The 26,506-nt window shown below is 40.5% G+C and overlaps 1 protein-coding gene across 1 annotated transcript in view; it reads right to left on the reverse strand.

Moving 5' to 3' along the window:
• The window catches only part of qars1.L (glutaminyl-tRNA synthetase 1 L homeolog), an 85,074-nt gene that overhangs the window by 38,650 nt on the left and 19,918 nt on the right, over positions 1–26,506 (reverse strand). The window contains exons 5-7 of the mRNA XM_018259102.2: positions 19,335–19,399; positions 18,145–18,198; positions 2,166–2,220 (exon numbers count right to left, since the gene is read on the reverse strand). Coding sequence (XP_018114591.1) covers positions 2,166–2,220; positions 18,145–18,198; positions 19,335–19,399 — 174 coding nt within the window. The remainder of the gene's footprint in view (positions 1–2,165; positions 2,221–18,144; positions 18,199–19,334; positions 19,400–26,506) is intronic.

Consider the following 26,506-nt stretch of genomic DNA (forward strand, 5'->3'; position numbering starts at 1 on the left):
ATCTAACAATCCAGATATCCCAAAAATCACTGATCTTTGCAGCAGCTGCCTTGCCATGTTATGCCCTGTAGCTGCATGCACAATTAAAAGCTCATCTGGCAGAAAAGGGGTTAATCCATTTCTATCTTCTGAATGAGAAGGGTTTTATAAAGGGTTACAGGTAAAACCCAATTTTCAACTCCTACACACTGCTACTGGTGTCCAATAACAAGGCTATTCCAAAACACAACTAAATGATGGTAAAAGGTTGCCAGTGCTGAGAAGGCTACAGTTTCATAGAGCTGCTTAAGTGTTGTAAATAGGCATATTTTCCCATTTAAGCTGGCGTCTGACATTAAATTATAGAGAGACATAGGAGGGGGGGGAAGCAGTGAAAGTGGTCTTTTTTTGAGCAGGGAAGGATAGCAGCAATTTAATGTCACCTTGTAGAACCTCAAGAGACAAACTTCAGACTCTGTGCAGCCCACAGAGGCCTCTTGGAAATTGGGGCATCTTGTTAACAGGCTGTTCTAATTGCTAGATAAACAATCTCCCTGCCACTGAAAAGGAGGGGGCTGGAGCTGGGAGCCAACTGGAAAAAAGGTCTGTGTTCTCCAACCTCCGATGGGTTAAAAATGAAATCCCTTCAGTTTGACCGAAAACATTACTGGCAAATGGGATATTAATACTCTTTCACAGGGTGGCCCCAAGCAATCTCAAGCATTTACCAGCAATGGCACACGGTAAGATTTGTCATCTGCAATTAAATCTGCGATACAGCGGGTGACAAATCTCCCAAGAATGCCATCCCTTTCGCCAACATTTGAATCGCCGCAATTAAATGACATTACTTGCAGCAATTTGGCTTAATAGTGGGAAAAATGTAAAAGAAGACTCGTGGGGGGGAGTTGCTTGCACTTTTAATTGACTATTCCAAATTAGACTGAGAATACAACTCCCATCAGAACATCATATACATATAAATGTAACATCTTGACCTCTTAATGCCAAAAGTAATTGTTCAGAACACTAATTTGGAGGTCTATTCTCCCCCCCCCGAATAAGATGTTCGGGCCCCGCCTTAACATTAGCAGCCAAGAATAAAGGGTTTCTGGGAGTTGAAATTATTTTAGAGATTTTTGAGACACCGCATGCACTTTTGTAAGAGGGGTCTGGTATGAATAGAGCGAATGTTATGCCCTATTTCACTATTCCATGGCAACCAATGTTTTCATTTTTTTTTTCATTCGTGTTGCTCATACCACTGTGGCTACAAGGAGCCGTACATAGATGGACTCCAAATCTGGCAGGTGACGCAATTCAGCAAGAATGTAAACAGACATAAAAGGGCGGCCGCGTCGAATGGAAACAAAGCATTTTGAAACAAAGCAACGAATGAGTTTTTCCAACCGTTGAGCTACTTTTAGACACAGCTGCGATGGAAAGATTGTGCGACGGACAGGACTTTCCTTTTCAAGAGGTTTGAAATCAAGTGTGAGTTTATTACCTGGCCACAATACTTTAACTGCTGTTAAACTACAACTCCCAGTATCCACTAAAGGATAGACGTCTGCAATGTACCCCTCTGTCATATTATACAATGTCTTAAAGGGTTTGTTCACCTTTGAGTTATCTCTAAGTATGATGTAGAGAGTGATATTCTGAGACAATTTGCAATTCATTTTAATTTTTTATTATTTGTGGTTTTTGAGTTATTTAGCTTTTTATTCAGCAGTTTTTAATTAGAGCAATCTGGTTGTTGGGTTACCTTACCCTAAAAACCATGCACTGATTTGAATAAGAGACTGGATTATGAATAGGAGAAGGCCTGAATAAAAAGTAGCAATAACAATACATTTAAAAAAAAACATTTGTGTTTAGATGGGTCAGTGACCCCCATTTGAAAGCTGGAAAGAGTCAAAGGCAAATAATTCTAAAACGATAAAAAATAAATACTGTATATGAAGACCATCTGAAAAATTGCTTAGAACTGGCCATTCTATAACATACTAAAAGTGTACTTAAAGGTGAACCACCCCTTAAATTCCTATACAGAATCTGATCACCTTAGGTGAAAGAATGCCAGATATGGAGGCAATAAATGGGGAGAAATCACTACAACAATAACAAAGGGTACAAATATGAGGAAATAGGAAATGTCAGGAAAATAATTATAAAGAACTTACCATTCACAATGGCATCTACTTTCTTCTCTGGTTCGGCAGCTTTTGGCTTTGTCACCTGAAGGGCCAAGCAAAGAAATAAGCAGGTGTGTGTGTGGGGGGGGGGGTAAATAAAGCCACAAGAACCAATTTCTGAGCTGTGCACAAGTGATTCGTTTACCCCCAGACTCTGCATCCATAGACTTTCCATAATTGACTAATTCCGTGGTGGGCTCAAGACAGAGTTTGTGTCATTAAATAACATTAGCAGGGATGCACCGAATCGACTATTTTGGATTTGGTCAAACTCCCCCCACCAATCCTTCGTGAAAGATTCAGCCAAATACAGAACCGAATCTGAACCATAATTTGCATATGCAAATCAGTGAGGAGGGAGAATTTTTTTTTACTTCCTTGTTTTGTGATGAAAAATCACGATTTTAAGGATTCGGCCAAATCCTGGTGAAAACGGCTGAATCCTGGCAGAATACCGAACCGAATCCTGGATTCTGTGCATCCCTAAACATTAGTAGCAGTAACAAGCAGAGAGGGGGCCTCTTGACCGCAACTGTTTACCTGTTTCTGTGTGCCATTACCTAAAGATTATATTTCCTGGGCTTCTGTCAATACTAAAGTGAATTCCAGTGCCAGTATGAGGCTGTGTTGGGTTTATATTAGTGATTTTCACAACTGCAGGAGCATTGGACAATGGGAGTTCTGTTAAAACTCAGGACATAAGAGCTCTACAACATACATTTTTCATATAAATACCCCTTTTAAGTGACGAGGCAACAATAATATAAGACCTTCTGGGAAGGACCAAATAGAAGAGTACACCAACTCTATTCAATACTATTGTATTGAATTCATAGAACTGACAAATAAAACTGTATATTAAGGCTCTACCTGCAAGGCTGGAGAGAACGATATGGTTGTGTCGTTTTTGTTACAGTGACCAAAGTATATATGCGTGGGTTTTACTTTGAGAAAATAGTGGTATAATAGCCCAACCAGGGCTGCCATTAGTAAACATGGGAGATCATACTACTAAGCTAGCAGGGCCCTCTACCAGAGGATCCCAAATCTTAGCCCACTGGTCACTTTGGCAAAATACCCTTCATATATAGAGCCATGCCATGACCTTGCCCTGGGCATACCCAAGTACCCTTAACTACTCCCATGATCAACCCAAAAACCACTCACTCTGAAACCTCCACATTCCCTTTTCACGAAAAGTAAATCTTGTTTTTGCATCTTGAGCACCCTTTTTGCCATGGGGCCCCTGACTCTAGAACCCCTACTATGGGTGACTTTAATTATCCAGACATTAACTGGGGTAATGGGGTTGCAAAGACAGAAAAAGCTAGAAGGTTTGTAAATATGCTGAATGACAACTTTTTATTCCAGCTCATTCAAGAACCTACTAGGAATAACTCGCTTTTGGACCTTGTAATAACTAACAATACTGAACTCATCTCTATCATTTGTGTGGGTGAGCATTTAGGGAATAGTGATCATAACATGGTCTCCTTTGAGATTCTGTTGCAGAAGCAATTCTATAAGGGAGTAACTAAAACACTAAATTTCAGACGTGCAAACTTTGACAGTATAAGGGCATCTCTGCAACATATTAAGGGGGAAATGCTTTTCACAGGGTTAAACACAGAACAAAAATGGGAAGTCTTTAAAATGCTGCTTAATAAATATACTTTTCAGTATAGTCCACTTGTAAGCAAGGAACGTCGTTGCAAAGCAAAACCTTTTTGGTTCAATAGAAGCGTTGGTGTTGAGGTGGGTAAGAAAAGACGTGCTTTTAAGGCTTTCAAGTTAGCTGGTACAGACAAATCAATTATAAGGTACAAGGAGGCCAATAAATCATGCAAAGAAGCTATAGGGGTGGGCGAAGGGGTGGGACCTTTAGTATCAGAGGGGGGTCAGCTGGTTGATGAAAACAAAATAAAAGCGCAGATTCTGAATTCATGTTTTTCGTCTGTCTACACAAATGAGGAACCAGTTAATGAAGGTTTCCTTCTTAATAGTCCCAATTCTAGTAATACAACTAATGATGCATCGTTCACACATGAGGAAATTCAAAAGAGACTAGAACATGTTAAGATAAACAAAGGTCCGGGGCCAGATGGTATTCATCCCAGGGTACTTAGCAAGCTTAGCTCTGTGATTGCCAAATTTTCAGGATTCATTGAGGTCTGGCATAGTGCCGAGAGACTGGCGATTTGCTAATGTGGTGCCTCTATTCAAAAAAAGGATCCCGTTCTCAGCATCAAAACTATAGGCCAGTTAGTCTGACGTCAGTGGTAGGAAAGCTTTTTGAAGGGTTGATAAAAGGATAAGATACTCGACTTTATAGCAAATCATAATACTATAAATGTGTGCCAGCATGGTTATATGCGTAACAGATGTTGACAGACTAACAATTTCTTTTTATGAGAAGGTAAGCTGGGACCTCAATTCTGGGATGGCAGTGGATGTGATTTACTTAGACTTTGCTAAAGCATTTGATACAGTGCGACACAAAAGGTTACTGGTTAAATTAAGGAATGTTGGCCTGGAACATAGTATTTGTACCTGGATAGAGAACTGGCTAAAAGATAGACTACAAAGAGTGGTGGTAAATGGAATATTTTCTAATTGGACCAGTGTTGTTAGTGGAGCACCGCAGGGCTCTGTACTAGGTCCCTTGCTTTTCAACTTGTTTATTAATGACCTGGAGGTGGGCATTGAAAGTACTGTTTCTATTTTTGCAGATGATACTAAATTGTGCAGAACTATAGGTTCCATGCAGAATGCTGCCACTTTGCAGAGTGATTTGTCTAAGTTGGGAAACTGGGCAGCAAACTGGAAAATGAGGTTCAATGTTGATAAATGCAGGTTATGCACTTTGGCAAAAATAATATAAATGCAAGTTATACACTAAATGGCAGTGTGTTGGGAGTTTCCTTAAATGAGAAGGATCTAGGGGTTTTTGTAGATAAGTTGTCAAATTCTGGGCAGTGTCATTATGTGGCTACTAAAGCAAATAAAGTTCTGTCTTGCATAAAAAAGGGCATTAACTCAAGGGATGAAAACATAATTCTGCCTCTTTATAGGTCCCTTGTGAGGCCTCATCTGGAGTATGCAGTGCAGTTTTGGACTCCAGTCCTTAAGAGGGATATAAATGAGCTGGAGAGAGTGCAGAGACTAAGTGCAACTAAACTGGTTAGAGGGAGGGAAGACTTAAATTATGAGGGGAGACTGTCAAGGTTGGGTTGTTTTCTTTTGAAGAAAAGGCGCTTGTGAGGGGACATGATTACACTTTACAAGTAAATTAGAGGACATTATAGACAAATAGCAGGGGACCTTTTTACCCATAAAGTGGATCACCGTACCAGAGACCACCCCTTTAGACTAGAAGAAAAGAACTTTCATTTGAAGCAACGTAGGGGGTTCTTAACAGTCAGGACAGTGAGGTTGTGGAATGCACTGCCGGGTGATGTTGTGATGGCTGATTCAGTTAATGCCTTTAAGAGCGGCTGATTTTTTGGACAGACAGAATATCAAAGGCTATTGTGATACTAAACTCTATAGTTAGTATAGATATGGGTATATATCATTTATGTGAAAGTAGGGAAGGGTGTGTGTGGATACTGGGTTTTCATTTGGAGGGGTTGAACTTGATGGACTGTCTTTTTTCAACCCGATTTAACTATGTAACTATGATGATGGCCCTGGGTGTAAATGCCTCTATAATGGGGCTCAAATAGTGAAAAAAATTGAACAAATCCCCTTGTAGGGGATATCATATATAATATACGGAATATTATGATCCATACAAAGGAGCCAGTAATGCAATTAATGGTTGTCTGACAAACTATCCCCTTGAAGGTCCAAGCTTTGCTCAGGGTGTTCTTCTTAGCTCATAACAAGGTTACAAATATAGGAAAAAAACTGGTGTATTAGCCATAGCTGCAAGAAATTCTAACATTTCAGATACGTTTTCACCCCAAAATCTCACACTAACTAACCTTTAAACTGGGTCTTAGTTGTATCTAGGAGATCAAATAGGAATTCTCCCTAAAACATACCCTAAATGGCCTTCAGTCAGAGCCCCCTCCAGCAACTGCTCTAAGGCCCCTGTTTGGTCTACAAAAATGACTAATTAAAGAAGCTAGGAGTCATGGTTCCTAACAGCTGAAACCAGTAGCAGGTGGTCTGTATAACTAATATTGCACCAGGGCATATTTTCCTGCCTTCTCACTGGCATTAGTGGGAAAAAATGAGAGGAATGGCCACCAATTGCTTCCCACAGTTCTCAAGTAGAATCAAGGCAAGTAAGACTGATGATTAAAGACTGATAGACTTCTCAGTTCCCATGAGACAGTGGTGCTAGTGTGCCACTCCATGATACTTCTACTTGTTTTGATGCCTTTCTAGAGAAAAGGAAAAAGACTGTAGACTGGTGCAACCATTGTCTCTCCACACACCTTTCCCTGTAGACACACTTGGGTCAGGTCCCAACAGAGTGCAAGAGTTATTGGTGCAGGTAAAAATTTAGATGCTGGTGTTATTGCCAGTGGTATAACTAAAGAAGCCCGGGCTTGGGTGCAGGATGTGCGCCTGGAGTCCCTGCTGGGCACCCCTCCAATTTAAATGGTGCCCTTCACGCTGTGCACACACTTAGGGGGTTATTTATCAAAATCCGAATTTATCTGATTTATTAAAATTAAAAAAAAGTCTGACCAAACTAGAATCCACTATTTTTTTTTATTATTTGTGGATTTAGATGTATTTAGCAGCTCTCCAGTTTGCAATTTCAGCCATCTGGTTGCTAGGGTCCAAATTACCCTTGCAACCATGCACTGAATTCAATAAGAGACTTGAATATGAATAGGAGAGGGCCCGATTAGATAGAGGAGTAATAAAAAGTAGCAATAACAATCAAATTTTAGCCTTTTTTAGATGGGGTCAGTGATCCCCATTAGAAAGCTAAAAAGTTTCAAAAGAAAATTCAAAAACTTTAAAATATAAATAATGAAGACCCTAAAAGGGTGCTTAGAATTGGCCATTCTATAACATAATAAAAGTTAAAGGAACAATAACACCAAAAAATGAAAGTGTTTTAAAGCAATGAATATCTAATGTACAGTTGTTCCACACTAGTACAACTAGTGTGTTTGCTTCAGAAACTCTACTAAATTTATATAAACAAGCTGCTGTGTAGCTATGGGGGCAGCCATTTAAAGCCAAAAAAGGAGAAAAGGCACAGGATACAAAGCATAAAAGATAAACTTTGTATCATACAACAGAATTCTTCAGAACTTATCTGTTATCTACTGTGTACCCTGTGCTTGAATAGCTGCCCCATGGCTACACAGCAGCTGGTTTATATAAACTATAGTAGTACTTATCGGTTATCTACTGTGTATCCTGTGCTTGAATGGCTGCCCCCATGGCTACACAGCAGCTTATAAACTATAGTAGAGTTTCAGAAGCAAACTCACCAGTTTTAACAGTGCAGGGCAGCAGTACATTATACGGTCATTACTTTAAAACACTTTCATTTTTTGGTGTTACTGTTCCTTTAACTTAAAGGTGAACCACCCCTTAAAACTTTTTCTCAGGTTACCCAAATTAAAGGAAAACTATACCCCCAAAATGGTTACTTGAGCAACAGATAGTTTATATAACATTAAGTGGCATATTAAAAAATCTTAGAATGGTATATATATTTAAGTAAATATTGCCCTTTTACATCTCTTTCCTTGAGCCACCATTTTGCGATGGTCTGTGTGCTGCCTCAGAGATCACCTGACCAGAAATACTACAACTCTAACAGGAAGGAGTGTGCAAGCAAGAGACAGAACTCTGTCTGTTAATTGGCTCACGTTACCTAACAAATATAGTTTGTTTGGTATGTTTGTGTGCACCGTGAATCATACAATGGCAATTTTCTATTTATGATTACCCAATGGCACATAATACTAAAAAAGTATGTTATTATGAAAATGGTTTATTTATATGAAGCAGGGTTTTACACATCAGCCGTTTTATACAATATCTTTTTATAGAGACCTACATTGTTCTGGGGTATAGTTTTCCTTTAAGTCAATGCATCAGCATGATGATCCTCAGGTTTAGAACGAGTCTGTGTAAATCATTTCAATTTATTTTTGTAGGGTTGTACTAAAGCATAATCCCAATGCCCCCTGGGGTCTTGTGCTTAGTCTATAAGCCTCTATTGAACATATTTTTGTCCTTAAAGGGATACTGTCATGGAAAAACATGTTTTTTATAAAACACATCAGTTAATAGTGCTGCTCCAGTAGAATTCTGCACTGAAATCCATTTCTCAAAAGAGCAAACAGATTTTTTTATATTCTATTTTGAAATCTGACATGGGGCTAGACATTTTGTCAATTTCCCAGCTGCCCCTGGTCATGTGACTTGTGCCTGCACTTTAGGAGAAAAATACTTTCTGGCAGGCTGCTGTTTTTCCTTCTCAATGTAACTGAATGTGTCTCAGTGAGACATGGGTTTTTATTATTGAGTGTTGTTCTTAGATCTAGCAGGCAGCTGTTATCTTGTGTTAGGGAGCTGCTATCTCATTACCTTCCCATTGTTCTTTTGTTTGGCTGATGGGGGGGGGGGGAACGGAGGGGGTGATATCACTCCAACTTGCAGTACAGCAGTAAAGAGTGATTGAAGTTTATCAGAGCACAAGTCACATGACTTGGGGCAGCTGGGAAATTGACAATATATCTAGCCCCATGTCAGATTTCAAAATTGAATATAAAAAAATCAGTTTGCTCTTTTGAGAAATGGATTTCAGTGCAGAATTCTGCTGGAGCAGCACTATTAACTGATTCATTTTGAAAAAAAAATTTTCCCATGACAGTATCCCTTTAAACTGTGAAAACAGGAAAAAGCCCAATTGTGGCTTTAATTGATAACAGAATTAGGAGGAGTCCGCTCAGCCATAAAGGGCATTGCTTAAACCCAAACATACGTTTCCCCTCTGGCCAATGAGTCATGTGGTACAAGCCACTGCTGTGAGTGATTAGAAGGACACATCACAGAGGATGTGCTAGTGGGACGCTTTCTCGTTACACTAATTGCACACTTCCCAGGAAGCCACGTGCCCGTCACATTGGCTGGATATGCACGGCAAATGGAATGGGAGCAAAATTAGAACATTTTCCAGCAGCCTTGGGCTTAGGACAGGGAATACATATGCAGGGCTTCATCTTCAGCACTCCAGGCTGAATATATCCCTGGTGATAGCAGATTGGGCTGTTTGTTCCTAGAACACACCCTGTTAGCTTTATGTAAAAGGGCCATCCTGCGGTTTGTAACTATAATTGAAATCAGCATCTGTCTGTTCCTTTTTATCTTCTCCACCATAGAAGATCTGACTTATGAAACAATGTAGCAGGAGCCAGCTGAATAAAGGGATTGTTGACCTTTAAATTAACTTTTAGTATGATGTAGACAGAGAGTGATATTATTAGACAATTGGTTTTCATTTTTTATTATTTGTGGTTTCTGAGTTATTTATCCTTTTATTCAGCAGCTCTCCCGTGTGCGGTTTCAGCAATCTGGTTGCTAGGGTCCAAATTACTCTGGCAACCATGGATTGATTTGAATAAGAGACTGGAATATGAATAGGGGAGGTTCTGCATGGAAATAGTAATAAAGTAATAAAAAGTAGCAATAACAATAAAATTTTAGCCTTGCTGAGCATTTGTTTTTTGATGGAGTCAGTGACCCCATTTGAAAACTGGAAAGAGTCATAAGAAGAACGCAAATAATGAAAAAAAAAAAAAAAAAAGGTTGCTTAGAATGGACCATTCTATAACATACTAAAAGTTGATTTAAAGGTGAACCACCCCTTTAACAGGCCTTTGAAGGCCGACTCCTACTACACTGTTTCAAGAGTCAGAACCAGAAAACAAACACTGCTTTCAATTGGAATTACACTGACAAATAACCTTCTACCGTTTTATTTTTACAGAGGAAAAGGAAATCACTTTTAAAAATTTGAATTATTTGGATAAAATGGAGTCTATGGGAGATAGCCTTTCCGTAAAGTGGCCCTTTCTGGACATAATAAATGTCTGTACTGGCCCTAGTTTCTTCTGGGGAGAATATCCTCAATTTATACACAGGATTTATGTTTCATCCAGTGCTGGAATTGGGGTGGGATGGCATCCTGCTACTTCTTTTTTTTTTCATTGATTTCCATCCCCTCAGGTGGGATGCCATGGCTTAGCATACCTGAGCTTATTTTTTGCCTGGCCAGAGCTTTTTTTTTTTTTTTCTTCCTGTGAGATGCTAGCCAGTAGCGGAACTGTGGCCCAGGAGAGGAGAGAGGAGTGTTTAACCCGGCCCTGGCCCCGGCAGAAAGACCAGTTCCTGCAGACAAGCCGGCAGTGACATCATACGCAAGGAAGGAGAGATGCAGAGAATTCATTTATACTCATGCACGCATTTGTGCCCTGGGAACTATAGCAGGGTGACTGGTACCCCAGTGTGTGTATATATATATATATATATATATATATATATATATATATATATATATATATATATATATATATATATATATATATATATATCTGTAACAATGTTAAGGAGGTCCAGAGTGAAAGGTGAGATATGCCAATAAGATGTTTGCTTTTAAACAGGTGACCACCAGTAAATTCTACCAGCTGGTTGGTATGGGTTACTGCTCTTGGGCAAACTTAGTGCCTTCCATTACATAACGCCCAAAAGGTGGAACTTAATGGACGTGTGTCTTTTTTTCAACAGAACTTACTATGTTAAAGGGAAAACTATACCCCCAAAATGAATACTTAAGCAACAGATAGTTTATATCATATTAATATCATATTAAGTGGCATATTAAAAAGATCTTACAAAACTGGAATAAATATTTAAGTAAATCTTGCCCTTTTACAACTCTTTCCTTGAACCCCCATTTCGTGATGGTCTCGGTCTGTGTGCTGCCTCAGAGATCACCTGACCAGAAATACTGCAAATCTAACTGTAGCAGGGAATGTGGAAGCAAAACACAGAACTCTGTATGTTAATTGGCTCATGTGACCTAACAAGTATGGTTTGTTTGGTATGTTTGTGTGCACAGCGAATCATACAATCCCATGGGGCAGCCCTTATTTTTTTTAGATTTTCTATTTATGATTACCCAATGGCACATACTTCTAGAAAAGTATATTATTATGAAAATGGTTTATTTACATGAAGCAGTATTTTATATATGAGCTGTTTTATGCAAAATCTTTCTATAAAGACCTATGTTGTTTGTGGGGTATAGTTTTCCTTTAAGTTATAGTCCCTAAGAATCTAACAAAAAAAAAAAAAACCTGGTTGACCACCGGATGTATGGCGTAAACTGACCGACCCAGAATGTGCAATCTCTCATACCCTCATTTATTTGATCAATAGGGTTGATCGGTCATTGCAGTTTGGCTCTAACAGGCCAAAAATGCAAAACTATACCCCAAAGTATTATAACTAGGGATGCACTCACCCCAAGTCATGTGACTTTAAACTGTGACTACTGAGGTAGCAGGTTTCTCATTGATTAGTATGGGAAGCAGCGACTGCTGGAGAGGGGAGTTGTGACTGCAGTCAGTATTCTTCGGCAGACATTCAGGTAAAGAGGGGTCTTCTCAGTGGGTATTTTGGTTTGATTTCCTTCTACCCAGACTGACACAGCACTGCACATCTGTATTCATTTAACTCTCCCACAATGGCTCTCCTGCTTGCCAGACATTTCAGGGCTAAGGAGGGAGAATTAGGACTGAGCATCTGACTCAAATTTTCCCAGGCGCTGAGCTAAGCTAATGCTACACATCCTGCTGCTCCCCCGGACCCTTGAAACAGGTACTACTAGCTATAGTACTGTATAGCTCAAACTTCTGCTGTTCTTCATGGGAAAATTAACCCTATTTATAGATCAGGATTAATGTAAGAGGGCCTGGGTATTCCTATATATTTCATGTGTGTGGCTGGGCATTGTTAGCTGTGTATGGGATCTGTTATCCAAAAACCCATTATACCGAAAGCCCCAAGTTATGGAAAGGCTGTCTCCCATAGACTCCAATGTATCCAAATTATTAACATTTTTAAAAAATAAAAAAGTAGCTTGTACATTATCCAAACTTAATTATAATTAATCCTTATTGGAAGCAAAAAACAGCATATTGGATACATGATTTTCAATAGAGATGTATTTTGAGATGCACCTAAATTTCTTGAGTATAAAGAAATATAATCCCAGTGTCCAATGTTTACGCAGCTTTAAAATGTATGTTTATACAGGTATGGGATCCATTTTCTGGAAACCATTATCCAGAAAGCTCTTAATTATGGAAAGGCCATCTCCCAAGGACTCCATTTTATTCCAAATAATCCACAAAAAATTATTTCTTTTTTTTCTGTAATAATAAAACAGTACCTTGTACTTTATCTCAGCTAAGATATAATTAATCCTTTTTCGAAGCAAATCCAGTCTATTGGGTTAATTTAATGTTTACATTATTTTTAGTAGACTTAAGGTATGAAGATCCAAATTACTGAAAGATGATAGGTCTCATACCTGTACCAGTATCGGTGATGTTCTTTTGAGGTCAAGGGAGAATGGCTCTAGCAAGGCATGTCTTCCTACCACCTCACACTGGCACATAACACTGACACATGGCATTACAAGTACCGGTGCTTAGCAGCCTAAAAATGCTTGTATGAGCACTGGTGCAGTCACGCTTTTCCATTTTAAAGGGATACTGTCATGGGGAAAAAAATGTTTTCAAAATGAATCCGTTAATAATGCTGCTCCAGCAGAATTCTGCACTGAAATCCATTTCTCAAAAGAGGAAACAGATTTTTTTTATATTCAATTTTGAAATCTGACATGGGGCTAGAAATATTGTCAATTTCCCAGCTGCCCCAAGTCATGTGATTTGTGCTCTGATAAACTTCAAATCACTCTTTACTGCTGTACTGCAAGTTGGAGTGATATCACCCCCTCCCTTTTCCCCCCCAGCAGCCAAACAAAAGAACAATGGGAAGGTAACCAGATAGCAGCTCCCTAACACAAAATAACAGCTGCCTGGTAGATCTAAGAACAACACTCAATAGTAAAAACCCATGTCCCACTGAGACACATTCAGTTACATTGAGAAGGAAAAACAGCAGCCTGCCAGAAAGCATTTCTCTCCTAAAGTGCAGGCACAAGTCACATGACCAGGGGTAGCTGGGAAATTGACAAAATATCTAGCCCCATGTCAGATTTCAAAATTGAATATAAAAAAAATCTGTTTGCTCTTTTGAGAAATGGATTTCAGTGCAGAATTCTGCTGGAGCAGCACTATTAACTGATGCGTTTTGGAAAAAAACATGTTTTCCAATGACAGGATCCCTTTAAGTTAATGGTAGGTGACTGTGGGGTGATTTGGGGTCTATACATTAAGATGGGCATGGGAACTGGCATCGAGATTGCTCTGTAACTGGAGTTTTCTGGATAACAGATCTTTTCCTGTAATTTGTATCTTCCTACTTTGTCTACTAGAAAATCATGTAAACATTAAATAAATCCAATAAGCTGGTTTTGCTTCCAATAAGAATTAATTATATATTAGTTGGGATCAAGTACAAGCTACTGGTTTATTATTACAGAGAATAAAGGAAATAACTTTTTAAAATTTAGATCAGTTGGATAAAATGGAGTCAATGAGATACGGGTTTCCGGATAACTGATCCCATACCAGTATAGCAGGGAGGGCTGGAAGATTCTTCCAAATGAACCATTTAATTCATCATTGACAATACAGAGTGCATTGAAATGAGAAAAATGGATTAGAAAAGGGAAAACACAGCACAACACTAGGTGGCACTGTAGTCCCCTGCAATGAAAAAGGTTACAAGAAAAAGAGTGTGAAATCTGGTGGAATTAAGGGCAGAGACATACGTGAAGATTCGGGGAGATTTAGTCGCCCGGTGACAAATCGCCTCTTCTTCGGGCGACTAATCCCCGAAAAGCCTTCCCGCCGGCTAGAACCTAAATCGTCGGCGGGATGGCAATAGGAATGCTTCGTTTTAAGAAGTTGCTCGAAGTTTCCTTGTGAGGCAACTTCGGTAAACTAATTGTTCCGAGTGCCATCCCACCGGCGATTTAGATTCTAACCGGCAGGAAGGCAGTTTAGGGAGATTAGTCGCCCCGAAGAAGAGGCGATTTGTCGCCAGGTGACTAAATGTCTCCGAATCTTCTCTTGTGTCTCTGCCCTTAGGGATTCAAAGAGCAAGTATTACCCTTGCAAGTTCTTTAACGGGTCCCCAAACAAAGTAGAGATCTTCCAATGTCCCAGCAGATTTAGGAGTTTATTCCACCATCTTTTTATATTATAATAAAGAGTGAACACTGCATTTTCTTGATTTATCTCTTACAAAAGCATGCACGTTTTTCTATTCAAATACCAGTACCAGCGGCAACATTAAAGGGACCATTTACTCCCCTTTTCAACATAAGCTGAATAAATGGGGCTTGTGCTGAATATGCGTTTTGCCTATTGTTTTAATTAAAAAATAATGTTTTTTTCTAGCAGTAAACAAGAATATGAAGCCATTTTCACTTAAAGGGATACTGTCATGGGGAAAAAAATTTTTTCAAAATGAATCAGTTAATAGTGCTGAATTCTGCACTGAAATCCATTTCTCAAAAGAGCAAACAGATTTTTTTATATTCAATTTTGAAATCTGACATGGGGCTAGACATTTTGTCAATTTCCCAGCTACCCAAAGTCATGTCACTTGTGCTCTGATAAACTTCAATCACTCTTTACTGCAAGTTGGAGTGATATCAACCCCTCCCTTTTTCCCCCCAGTAGCCAAACAAAAGAACAATGGGAAGGTAACCAGATAGCAGCTCCCTAACACAAGATAACAGCTGCCCGGTAGATCTAAGAACAACACTCAATAGTAAAAACCCATGTCCCACTGAGACACATCCAGTTACATTGAGAAGGAAAAACAGCAGCCTGCCAAAAAGCATTTCTCTCCTAAAGTGCAGGCACAAGTCACATGACCAGGGGCAGCTGGGAAATTGACAATATGTCTAGCCCCATGTCAGATTTCAAAATTGAATATAAAAAAAATCTGTTTGCTCTTTTGAGAAATGGATTTCAGTGCAGAATTCTGCTGGAACAGCACTATTAACTGATTCATTTTGAAAAAATTTTTTTTCCCATGACAGTATCCCTTTAAGTACTTCCTGTCACTTCTGGTCCCAAAGAACTTCAAAAGAACGGATAAAACGAATTACCCACCCACTGAGAAACTCCTAATAATGAGCTATAATCAAAGGCTGCTGCTTATAGAAGGGAAAGGTTTGTTTGTTTGTTTAAAGGTAGATAGGCAGTTCTGAACAAATTGCCCTATGTATAAAGGAAGGGGGGGCAAGTCCAGTGAAAATAGCTCAACTTTCAAACTGGTGCTTTAGGGCAAGGCCAGAAGAGGAGATTCGGGGAGGTTTTGTCAACTGGCGACAAAACCTCCCCGAATCTCCTCGTCTGGCCTTACCGTTAAGGTTGTGACACATGGGCAGATTAGGGGAGATTTAGTCCCCTGGCGACTAATTGCCTCTTCTTCTGGGCGACAATCTCCCCAAACTGCCTTTGCGTGTCTTCCCGTCTGCTATAATGAAAAGTCGCCTGCACTAAAGCGTGCGTGGCACTTGTTTTCCGAAGTCGCCCGAAGTTTCCGCGTGAGGGAACTTCCGGCGCCAGGTGACTAAATCTCCCCGAATCTGCCCGTGTGTCACAACCCTTAGGGTAAGGGCACACAGGCAGATCCAGGGAGATTCGTCGCCCGGCGACAAATCTCCTCTTCTTCGGGGCGACAATCTCCCTGAACTGCCTTCCCGCCGGCTAGAATGAAAAACTGACAGCTGGAAGGCACTTGCGGCGCTTTAGAAAACGAAGCGTCGCCCAGCGACAAATCTCCTCTTCTCCGGCTCTGGGCTACTAATCTCCCAGAATCTGAGTGTGTGCCCTGACCCTTAGAATGGCAAAAAAATAGGAAAACATGGATTTTTTTTTTTTTTTAATTAAAATAGATAAAAAGATTTTAGGCATACACCCCCTTTTTCAACAGGAGTACAAGTTTTTGCCTATTGTTTCAATCGCAAAAACTTTTTTTTTTTTTAAATTTATTACACTAAACACGGCAAACAGGGAAACTAAAGCAGCTTCATATTTGGTCCTTGATTATCAGAAAAGATCCACCCTCCCTTCACCTCTTGTTGTGACAAATTTGTTAGCAGGAGTCCATCATGCAGGGGGATTATCTGTTCACTGGTAGTCTTAGCTACCTTACAAAGCCCAAACATGGAATGTCTTCAGTTTGACCGGTTTAAATCAAGAGGGCTTACGTCAGGGTTGTCCAACCTGCGGCCCGAGGGCCGCGATGGATATGAATACGGCCCAGATTGAAACGCTCAGTTCCCGAGGAAACGTCATAATAATAAGTCTATTTAATATCCAGGTGTACCATATTCCAGTGTATAGCTCCATCTGGTTATCCAACTGGAATTGTAGTTCTTTTCTGTGTATTTTCTTTACTTTTATAAATCAAAAGTGTTTGTGTATTTCATGTGTGGCCCCAAACAATTTTTCTTTTTTCAATGTGGCCCAGGGAAGCCAAAAGGTTGGACACCCCTGGCTTACGTTGTCTTTATTAAAAAAGGTTTCTAACAGATGTGGCTAGCCCTTGGCAGGGTCACAGGGGCAGATGGGAGCACCCAACTCAATATTTCCTCTAACTATAGTAAAAGAACCTTGGAACATGCATGACCAGTGGCATAACTACCAGGGGTGCAGGCGGTGCGATGGGCCCGTACCCTCTTGGGGCCCACCGGAGCCACGATAATGGATATCATGGGTGGTTGGGCAGGGAGAGATTTTACAGCGCACTCGATTCATAGGGGGGAGGGCCCGACAGGGGGGCCCAGGTGCTCATCATATACCAGGGCCTGCCGGTGAGTAGTTACGCCACTGTGCATGACCAACCCCCAACCTGCCCAAAGCCCGCCCCTGAGCCTCTGAAACCTGTCAGTTTTGTTTTTGTTTTGTTTTTTTGCAGGACCCCCACCCCACACACTGCTCCACAACCATCAAAAGTAGCGGTCAAGTGGCAAATTAGCCATAACAACCCATTTGTTCTGTGTAGATTCCCCTGGTTACAATATCATAGGCCTTATAACTGGTCTGGAATTGTTAAAGAACATGTAAACCCCAAAACCAAAATGTTGTCTAATGAAATTATAGTTCTAAGCAACACAATACATTCACAACAAAATACATTCACTGGAAATTCTGATTGGCTTTAAAATGATTTGCAACAGTCATTGCTACTAAAAGCAGATAATGTCTATTCTATTCTCTGCCCTGGTGGTTCTGAATTTTAAAACAATACAGCTAAGGAAGGCTGATTAACAGTCTTGTGAAAAAACATGCATGGCTGAGTTCTGCTACATTGTTTTAAGAGACAGGAGAAGCAGGACAGAAAGAGACAGACAGAAACTGCTTTCAATAACTATCATACTTTTAAATATCTTTAAAACCATGGAAATTAATGCATATAGGGAAAATTGGATTTTCTTTTATTAGGTAAAATGTTGTTGTTAAGATTACATCGCCTTTAAAATATTGTCACTAACGCACACCTAAACCCGAGGCCGGAGTATTAAAAAAACAAAGGCTAGAGATTAAAACTTGCATTTGACAAATGGAGAGGTTTAGTCGGTGTCAGGGCCCTGCTCTGTCACAAAACACAATGTAAAAATGGGCAGACTGGACGTCTCCCAGCAGGAATGCACCAGGACTAGATCAGCAGATTCAGCAGCATCGCTGCAGACTAAAGTGCATCAGTGTGACCTTGTACAGAGGTCAACAGTGTGTTTTATTCACAGGCAAAATAGTTATGCAGCAAATACCTTTGGTTTCTTTTCTAGATCAGCTTCGGTCTTTGGGCCAAGTAAGTGCAAAACCTGCGTAAGCAAAAGTCAGAGGTAACAGGTCAGATCATTAGACATGACGTAATGAACAACAAAGTTAAGCTGGTCATACACAGCCAGATACACTTGTTTGGCAAGGTCACAAAATGAGAAGAACTGAGCCCAATTTAGCCACCTGCAAGATAGGCCAACATGGAATGATCTGATGGTTGGCCCTAGGGCCAACAAATGGATCATAAGGATGCAACGAATCCACTATTTCGGTTGAGGCCGAACCCCCGAATCCTTCACGAAAGATTCGTCTGAATACCAAACCAAATCCTAATTTGCATATGCAAATTAGGGTGGGAAGGGGAAACATTTTTACTTTTTTACCTTGTTTTTTGACAAAAAGTAATGTAATTTCCCTCCCCACCCCTAATTTGCATATGCAAATTAGGATTAGGTTCGGTCGGGCAGAAGGATTTGGTCGAATCCTGCTGAAAAAGGCCGAATCCCGAACCGAATCCTGGATTCGGTGCATCCCAGTAGAGCAGTTGGACTAGGACAGATGCATTCCATATCAGATGGGATTTTTAAACCTGCCCGATTGATGTCTGGATGATTTACGGTCGGACAGGTCCCATACATTGACAACAAGTTGCTATCTGGAGGGACCAAGTTGACAGTTTTTATTGCTAACTATATGGTCACCTTTAGCAGAACATTAACTCTGCTGCCTTCCTCACTGCTACCCAAATACAGTAGAACCCCAAATTGCAGTTTTCCAGGGGATCGTGCAAAAATGGCATAAATTCAGGGAAAACATAAAACCCAGGAGAGAAAAAAATATGGCACCTGGAAAAATGGCATCAAATCCAGGAAAAACAAACAAAAAAAACAACAACAGGGTTTAGCTGTATACATATTTACAAATATCACTGTAGAAAGTGAATTTGATAGAGCTCTAAATTTTAGGGTATTGCCCAGGACCCAAGGATCACCCACATGGGTAGGATGAAAATTAAAAGGATGTACTGTATTAAAGGCGAATGCTTGAGGGTATTTATGGAAGGGGTGCAAGTGTCCTCACTATTGGACAAGGCCCACAAATGAGCATCGAATATAGAACACATAGCGGAGGGAAGAGAGTTCAATTGCCCATATACAGTGGATAAAGTATCACTCACCTGCATATCTACCTCATTCTTGATAATCTTCCCATCTGCCCACTTCAGCTGGTTCCTGGCATCCCCTGCCGAGCAAAGCGAACAAATAACTACATAAGAGGAGCAGTGGAAACGAATCCCCCTTTAGCAAATCTGAACCTCAATTTGCATACATACATTTGTACATATTTTTTGTAAAACATCTGTTATTATCAGAAATACATTGTCATTTGCAGTTCATGCAGTTAAGAATCTGAAACAGAGCTTTCCAAAATGTAGGTCAGGCAGCAGAAAAAACTAAAAAAAAACTATAGAGCAATGATTATAAAAACCGTGGAGCTTGCCATCTTAGGGGACCTGGAGCAGTGTCTGGGGGGGGGGGGCAAGTTATAGAGTATTTGGAATTAGGGATGCACCGAATCCACTATTTCGGATTTGGCTGAACCCCCTGAATCCTTTGCGAAAGGTTCGGCCGAATACCTAACCAAATTCTAATTTGCATATGCAAATTAGGGCTGGGAAAATATTTTTTACTTCCTTGTTTTGTGATAAAAAGTCAAATTGTTTTCCTCCCCGCCCCTAATTTGCATATGCAAATTAGGATTTGGGTACGGTTCGGCTGGCCAGAAGGATTCGGCCGAATCCAAATCCTGCTGAAAAAGGACGAATCCTAGCTGAATCCCACACTGGATTCGGTGCATCTCTATTTGGAATAAATGTCCAAAATTTACTGTCCTAGATGCCCCACTGGAAGCTTATTTACAGTCTTAGATGTTCTTGCAATAATGCTGAATGACTGATGTACCCTTGTTTTCATATATCAATAAACAAAGGATGGGGTACCATGTGTTTAAAGGTTTTGGGCTCATTTATGTGCTTTTTTGGAAGTCAAGAGTGTCACATGAGTAACAGGAAATACACACCCCCATCAGGAATAAGAATTTTTTTTCCTACAACCTACTGCCCTTATATTACACATTGTATTCAGGTACAATGGAACACTATCCAGGCAACAGTAGCCCTTTTATCCTGCGACTGCACACGTTATCCTAAGGACCTTGCACCACTGCATCTCAGCACTAACGTCGGCACCAGTCTGTGTTTGCACATCTACTCACTGTACACAGCAGTGATCCCCAACCAGTAGCTCGTGAGCACCATGTTGCTCTCCAACCCCTTGGATGTTGATCTCAGTGGCCTCAAAGCAGGAGCTTATTTTTGAATTCCAGGTTTGGAGCCAAGTTTTGGTTGCATAAAAACCAGATGTACTGACAAACAGAGTCTCCTGTAGGCTGCCAGTCCACATAGGGGCTACCAAATAGACAATCACAGCCCTTATTTGGCACCACAGAGGAACTTTTTTCATGCTTGTGTTGCTCCCCAACTCTTTTTACATCTGAATGTTGCTCACGGGTAAAAAAGGTTGGGGACCCCTGCTGTTCAGCAATATGGAATATGGCAGGGCTATATACAGTAGCCATAAAGCCAGTGAAATGGGTTTGCTGTTGGGGGGGGGGGCAGTGATTTCCCAAAAAAATTGTAAAGGCAGTGAAAAGTCCCTGATTCTTAATGCCCACAATGGAAAGCAAATGGGGCAAGGGAACTTTCTGCTGTTTTGTAACCAAGACAAATCTCCATGTTTGTCATTGACCTTATGCTTCCAGTTATCATTATTCTTTTGTTTTGTTGCTGTTCTTTCTATTCATGCCATCTCTTCTTCATCTTCCTTTTGAAAATGAAAACTGCTGTCTGGTCACTACATTAATCAATTGTCTTAATTTTCCAAGGGTAAACAATATGGCACTTCACACTGTGGCTTTTAAGTTGATGATTTGTGTAAAGGCCACTTTTTTACTCGATGGTGGGCAGGCTATTGGGGATCATCCAATATGCCATTGTCCTAACCATGTTAGCTGATCACTACACCTTTAAGAAGTAATGGAGGGCTTAAAGGGGTTGTTCACTTTTAGTATGATGTTGAAAGTGACATTCTGAGACAATTTGCAATTGGTTTTCATTTCTTATTTTTGGTTTTTGAGTTATTTAGGTTTTTATTCAACAGCTTTCCAGATTGCTATTTAAGCAATCTGATTACTAGAGTCCAAATTACCCCAGCAACTATGCACTGATTTTCATAAGAGACTGGAATATGAATAGGAGAGGGCCTGAATGGAAATATGAGAAATAAAACACATACCTCCCAACATTTTGGAAGTAAAAAGAGGGACAAAAATTTTTTTCCCGCACATAGCGCAGCAATTTTTTTGACCACACCCCTTTCTGTGGCCACACCCCCTAATTACCATGTTTGTTTTACAAAATTTGGCAGGTTATGAAAGTTTGAAAATATTTCTCCTTATCTAAACTGTGTTTTTGTGTCTCAAAATTGTTACAAAGTATCTTATTTGCACCTGTTAGCTGTTCTGGGCTTTCTGCTAAAAGCGAATTAAGTGAGAAACTTTGTTTCTTTTTCTGGCTGTTCAGTGCAGAGAAAAGAGGGACTTTCCAGTACAAATGAGGGACTGCGGGTTGAGCTGTCAAAAGAGGGACTGTCCCTCCGAAAAAGGGACAGTTGGGAGGTATGAAAACATACCAATAACAATACATTTGCAGTCTAACAGAGATTTGTTTTTTATATGGGGTCAGTGACTCCCCCTATTTGAAAGCTGGAAAGTCAGAAGAAAAAGTCAAATAATAAAAAAAACAATAAAAACATAAACAATGAAGACCAATTGAAAATTTGCTTAGAATTGACCATTCTATAACATACTAAAAGTTAACAGAAAGGTGAACCACCCCTTTAATTCATAGCATACTGTCTGGCCAGAGGTGTATAACTATAGAGGAAGCAGACACTGCGGAGCCCAGGCGGTATAGGGGCCCCATGAGGCCCTAATTCGTATATAATTTCAATAAATGTTGGTAAAACTGGTTGACATTTTGGGGGCCTGAAAAATATTTTGGTGTGGGGCCCTGTTATATTTAGTAACGCCACGTGTATGGGGCTATTGGCAGAGTACTGGTAAATAGGGGCAGCTGCCCTGGGCTGGGCTACATTTTATGGCAAGTGCAGACAGGCATAGTATACATATAGTGAGTAGTAGCATTCACAGTCTGATATCTTGCCTTAAGGTGGCCATAGATGCACAGATAATATCGTACAAAATGAATTTTCGTACGATATTCAGTGCATGTATGGTGGTAAATGAGCTGAGCGATCATGGTCGGCTCGTCGATCGTGCTGGACAGAAAATTAAGGCACCCAAACATCGGCCATTGTTAGTGCTGAATCGTCAGATACAGGTAGAATTGTATTGTTTCTGTCTGTATATCTGACGATTCAGCTCTACATGTGTGTATTGAAACAGACAATCTTTCTTGGAAAGATCTTTTCCAAGAAAGATCGTAATTGTAATCTATGGCCACCTTTAGGCCCATGGTACAGATTACAGACATCGTCTGGAAACTGGGAGTTGGGTCCAAAGCAGAGGTTCCCAAACTTTAGGGCCTAAAGCAGAAGGCGGCAGGTCTTCAAAAGTGATGGACGTTGGCTGTGCAGCCACCCAGCAAGTGTCACCAGCAGGAGATGAACACAGGCAGTGGGACGCAGTACCAAGATGACATATAGGATTAGATTAGGCATGAGTATTATGGCTCCTGTGGGAAAATGCTTTGAGGTGAACAGGTTAATTCTCCATAGTACCTGGGGAGGGGTGTAAACTGAGTACAGGAGAAGGAGGAGACGATTTTACGTGATCCATAGGAGTAATAATTTGAATGGAAATTTGATAGGAGGGTGTGACAATGTAATAAATGTCACAGCTGAATATCATTAGATCCACATGACATATTACAGTATTACATTCAAAGGGCAACTAAATAAGATTATTTTGGCAGGTATTAGTCTCAGCTAACATACAACTGCTGTTCTGATACCAGTACTAATAACATTTAGTTATGCCACATACATGGCCTCCCTTCCATTGCTTTATGCCCACCAAAAGGAACCCCTCTTCCAGTTTTCCAACCACTGTCCAGTGCCTACAGTACTGTTTGGTGGGAGTTGCTGAAATAGATATTTAAGAAGATATTTAAGGATCATGCTATGCCTATAAAAAAAATGTATGAAAAGTAAGTTACAGATAGTGCTACAGTACTACGGAATACAGTAGAACTCTGATTTTAAGTCCTCCCGTATTTACGTTTTCCAAGATTATTCTCTGATTATTTGTGGTCCCACACTTGTACGCGTCATTCATTCCCCCCCTCCCCCAGATTTTATGGTTTCCTGAACTTTAAGTTTGTTTCTTTCTGTCCCTTGGGAAACTTAAAAGGCAGAGTTCTACTGTATGGTGGATTTTTATACAATTGAACAGTCAGAAAGCCAAGGTCTGGTGTGGTTAAAGCAAATAACACTGTCACTTTTTTATAGGACAGGGTGGCATTACCTTTTAATGTAAAAAATGTTTTTTTTTTATTGTTTAAAGTTTCTGACCAATTCAAAGCAATAAAAAATACTATGCTACACTTAAAAAAGAAGTTCAAGTGTAAATACAGTAGAACCCTGCTTTTATGCTTCTCAAGGGGCTGTGCAGAATGAACATGAAATCCAGGAAAAAACTAAAGGAGCATACAGGTGCAGGACCACAAATGATTGTTGAATAATCTGTGAAACAAATTCTACAAAAAATCTGGGTTCTAATGTAGACTTTCCAACTGGTCTTTATTTTTATTAGCCTACCTAGTCTGCCTCTTTTCAGCCTGCAACTGAAAATGCTATCAGCATGCTGAAAAGTGAGCAAGCCCTTCAATTATCTTAAGATGGAAAGCAATATTCAGCATTGTATTGGTTAAGTGACCTCCTGGCTTTCTAAATACACCACTAATGCAAGAGGGAGGATTAATCCCTGGCCTAACTTAGTAATAAATCACAGTTCTTAGCAAGTTATGTGCAAGCTTGGAAATTATTCCAATGGCTCTCTGGCAGTAATAGCAAGCACTTGTGGCTTTTTTTTTTTTAATTGCTTTTGTTACTGAGCTAAACAGGGAAATTGGAGCTACTCCAAGTTTGGTACTTAAACTGCATAATGTATTCCTGCATGTCTGTAAACCAAATCAGTCACAACAAAGGGTAAAATGAAAAGGTTATTTAGATAGTAGAGGAGTTCCCTGTGCAACAGGGAAGGGACTGTGACTGTGGGATAGCAGGTATAGTAGGGAGATATGGTGTCTATAGTAACAGTGGATAATAGTCTCTGGGAAGGGAGTGTGACTGTGAGATAGCAGGTATAGTAGTGAGAGATGGTGCCTATAGTAACAGTGGATAATAGTCTCTGGGAAGGGAGTGTGACTGAGGGATAGCAGGTATAGTAGGGAGAGATGGTGCCTATAGTAACAGTGGATAATAGTCTCTGGGAAAGGAGTGTGACTGTGGGATAGCAGGTATAGTAGGGAGAGCTGGTGCCTATAGTAACAGTGGATAATAGTCTCTGGGAAGGGACTGTGACTGTGGGATAGCAGGTATAGTAGGGAGAGATGGTGCCTATAGTAACAGTGGGATAATAGTCAGTGGGAAGGGACTGTGACATAGCAGGTATAGTAGGGAGAGATGGTGTCTATAGTAACAGTGGATAATAGTCTCTGGGAAGGGAGTATGACTGTGGGATAGCAGGTATAGTAGGGAGAGATGGTGCCTATAGTAACAGTGGATAATAGTCTCTGGGAAGGGAGTGGGACTATGGGATAGCAGGTATAGTAGGGAGAGATGGTGCCTATAGTAAAAGTGGGATAATAGTCTCTGGGAAGGGAGTATGACTGTGGGATAGCAGGTATAGTAGGGAGAGATGGTGCCTATAGTAACAGTGGATAATAGTCTCTGGGAAGGGAGTGTGACTATGGGATAGCAGGTATAGTAGGGAGAGATGGTGCCTATAGTAACAGTGGGATAATAGTCTCTGGGAAGGGAGTGTGACTGTGGGATAGCAGGTATAGTAGGGAGAGATGGTGCCTATAGTAACAGTGGATAATAGTCTCTGGGAAGGGAGTGTGACTGTGGGATAGCAGGTATAGTAGGGAGAGATGGTGTCTATAGTAACAGTGGATAATAGTCTCTGGGAAGGGAGTGTGACTGTGGGATAGCAGGTATAGTAGGGAGAGATGGTGTCTATAGTAGCAGTGGATAATAGTCTCTGGGAAGGGACTGTGACTGTGGGATAGCAGGTATAGTAGGGAGAGATGGTGCCTATAGTAACAGTGGATAATAGTCTCTGGGAAGGGAGTGTGACTGTGGGATAGCAGGTATAGTAGGGAGAGATGGTGCCTATAGTAACAGTGGATAATAGTCTCTGGGAAGGGAGTGTGACTGTGGGATAGCAGGTATAGTAGGGAGAGATGGTGCCTATAGTAACAGTGGATAATAGTCTCTGGGAAGGGAGTGTGACTGTGGGATAGCAGGTATAGTAGGGAGAGATGGTGCCTATAGTAACAGTGGGATAATAGTCTCTGGGAAGGGAGTGTGACTGTGGGATAGCAGGTATAGTAGGGAGAGATGGTGCCTATAGTAACAGTGGGATAATAGTCTCTGGAAAGGGAGTGTGACTGTGGGATAGTAGGTATAGTAGGGAGAGATGGTGCCTATAGTAACAGTGGATAATAGTCTCTGGGAAGGGAGTGTGACTGTGGGATAGCAGGTATAGTAGGGAGAGATGGTGCCTATAGTAACAGTGGGATAATAGTCTCTGGGAAGGGAGTGTGACTGTGGGATAGCAGGTATAGTAGGGAGAGATGGTGCCTATAGTAACAGTGGGATAATAGTCAGTGGGAAGGGACTGTGACATAGTCAGTGGGAAGGGACTGATGTGTTTGCTTCAGAAACACTACTATAGTTCATATAAACAAGCTGATGGAAATTGAAAAAAAGGCTATATGTCACAGGTTAAATAGTGGATAACAGATAACACCATTGTGTTTTAGAGAGCTTATCTGCTGTGTAATCTGAGCCTTTTCCCCTTTGAATGGCTGCCCCCATTGCTACACAGCAGCTTATTTATATAAACAATAGTAGTGTTTCTGAAGCAAACACAGCAGTTTTACCAGTGCAGGTCAACCCTGTATTATATTTTTATTACTTTAAAACAATTTAATTTTTTGACGTTACTGTGCCATAGGACAGACATTCCTACTTTAAACGTGTA

This window comes from Xenopus laevis, chromosome 4L (genome assembly GCF_017654675.1).
Source record: "Xenopus laevis strain J_2021 chromosome 4L, Xenopus_laevis_v10.1, whole genome shotgun sequence".
NCBI lineage: Eukaryota > Metazoa > Chordata > Amphibia > Anura > Pipidae > Xenopus > Xenopus laevis.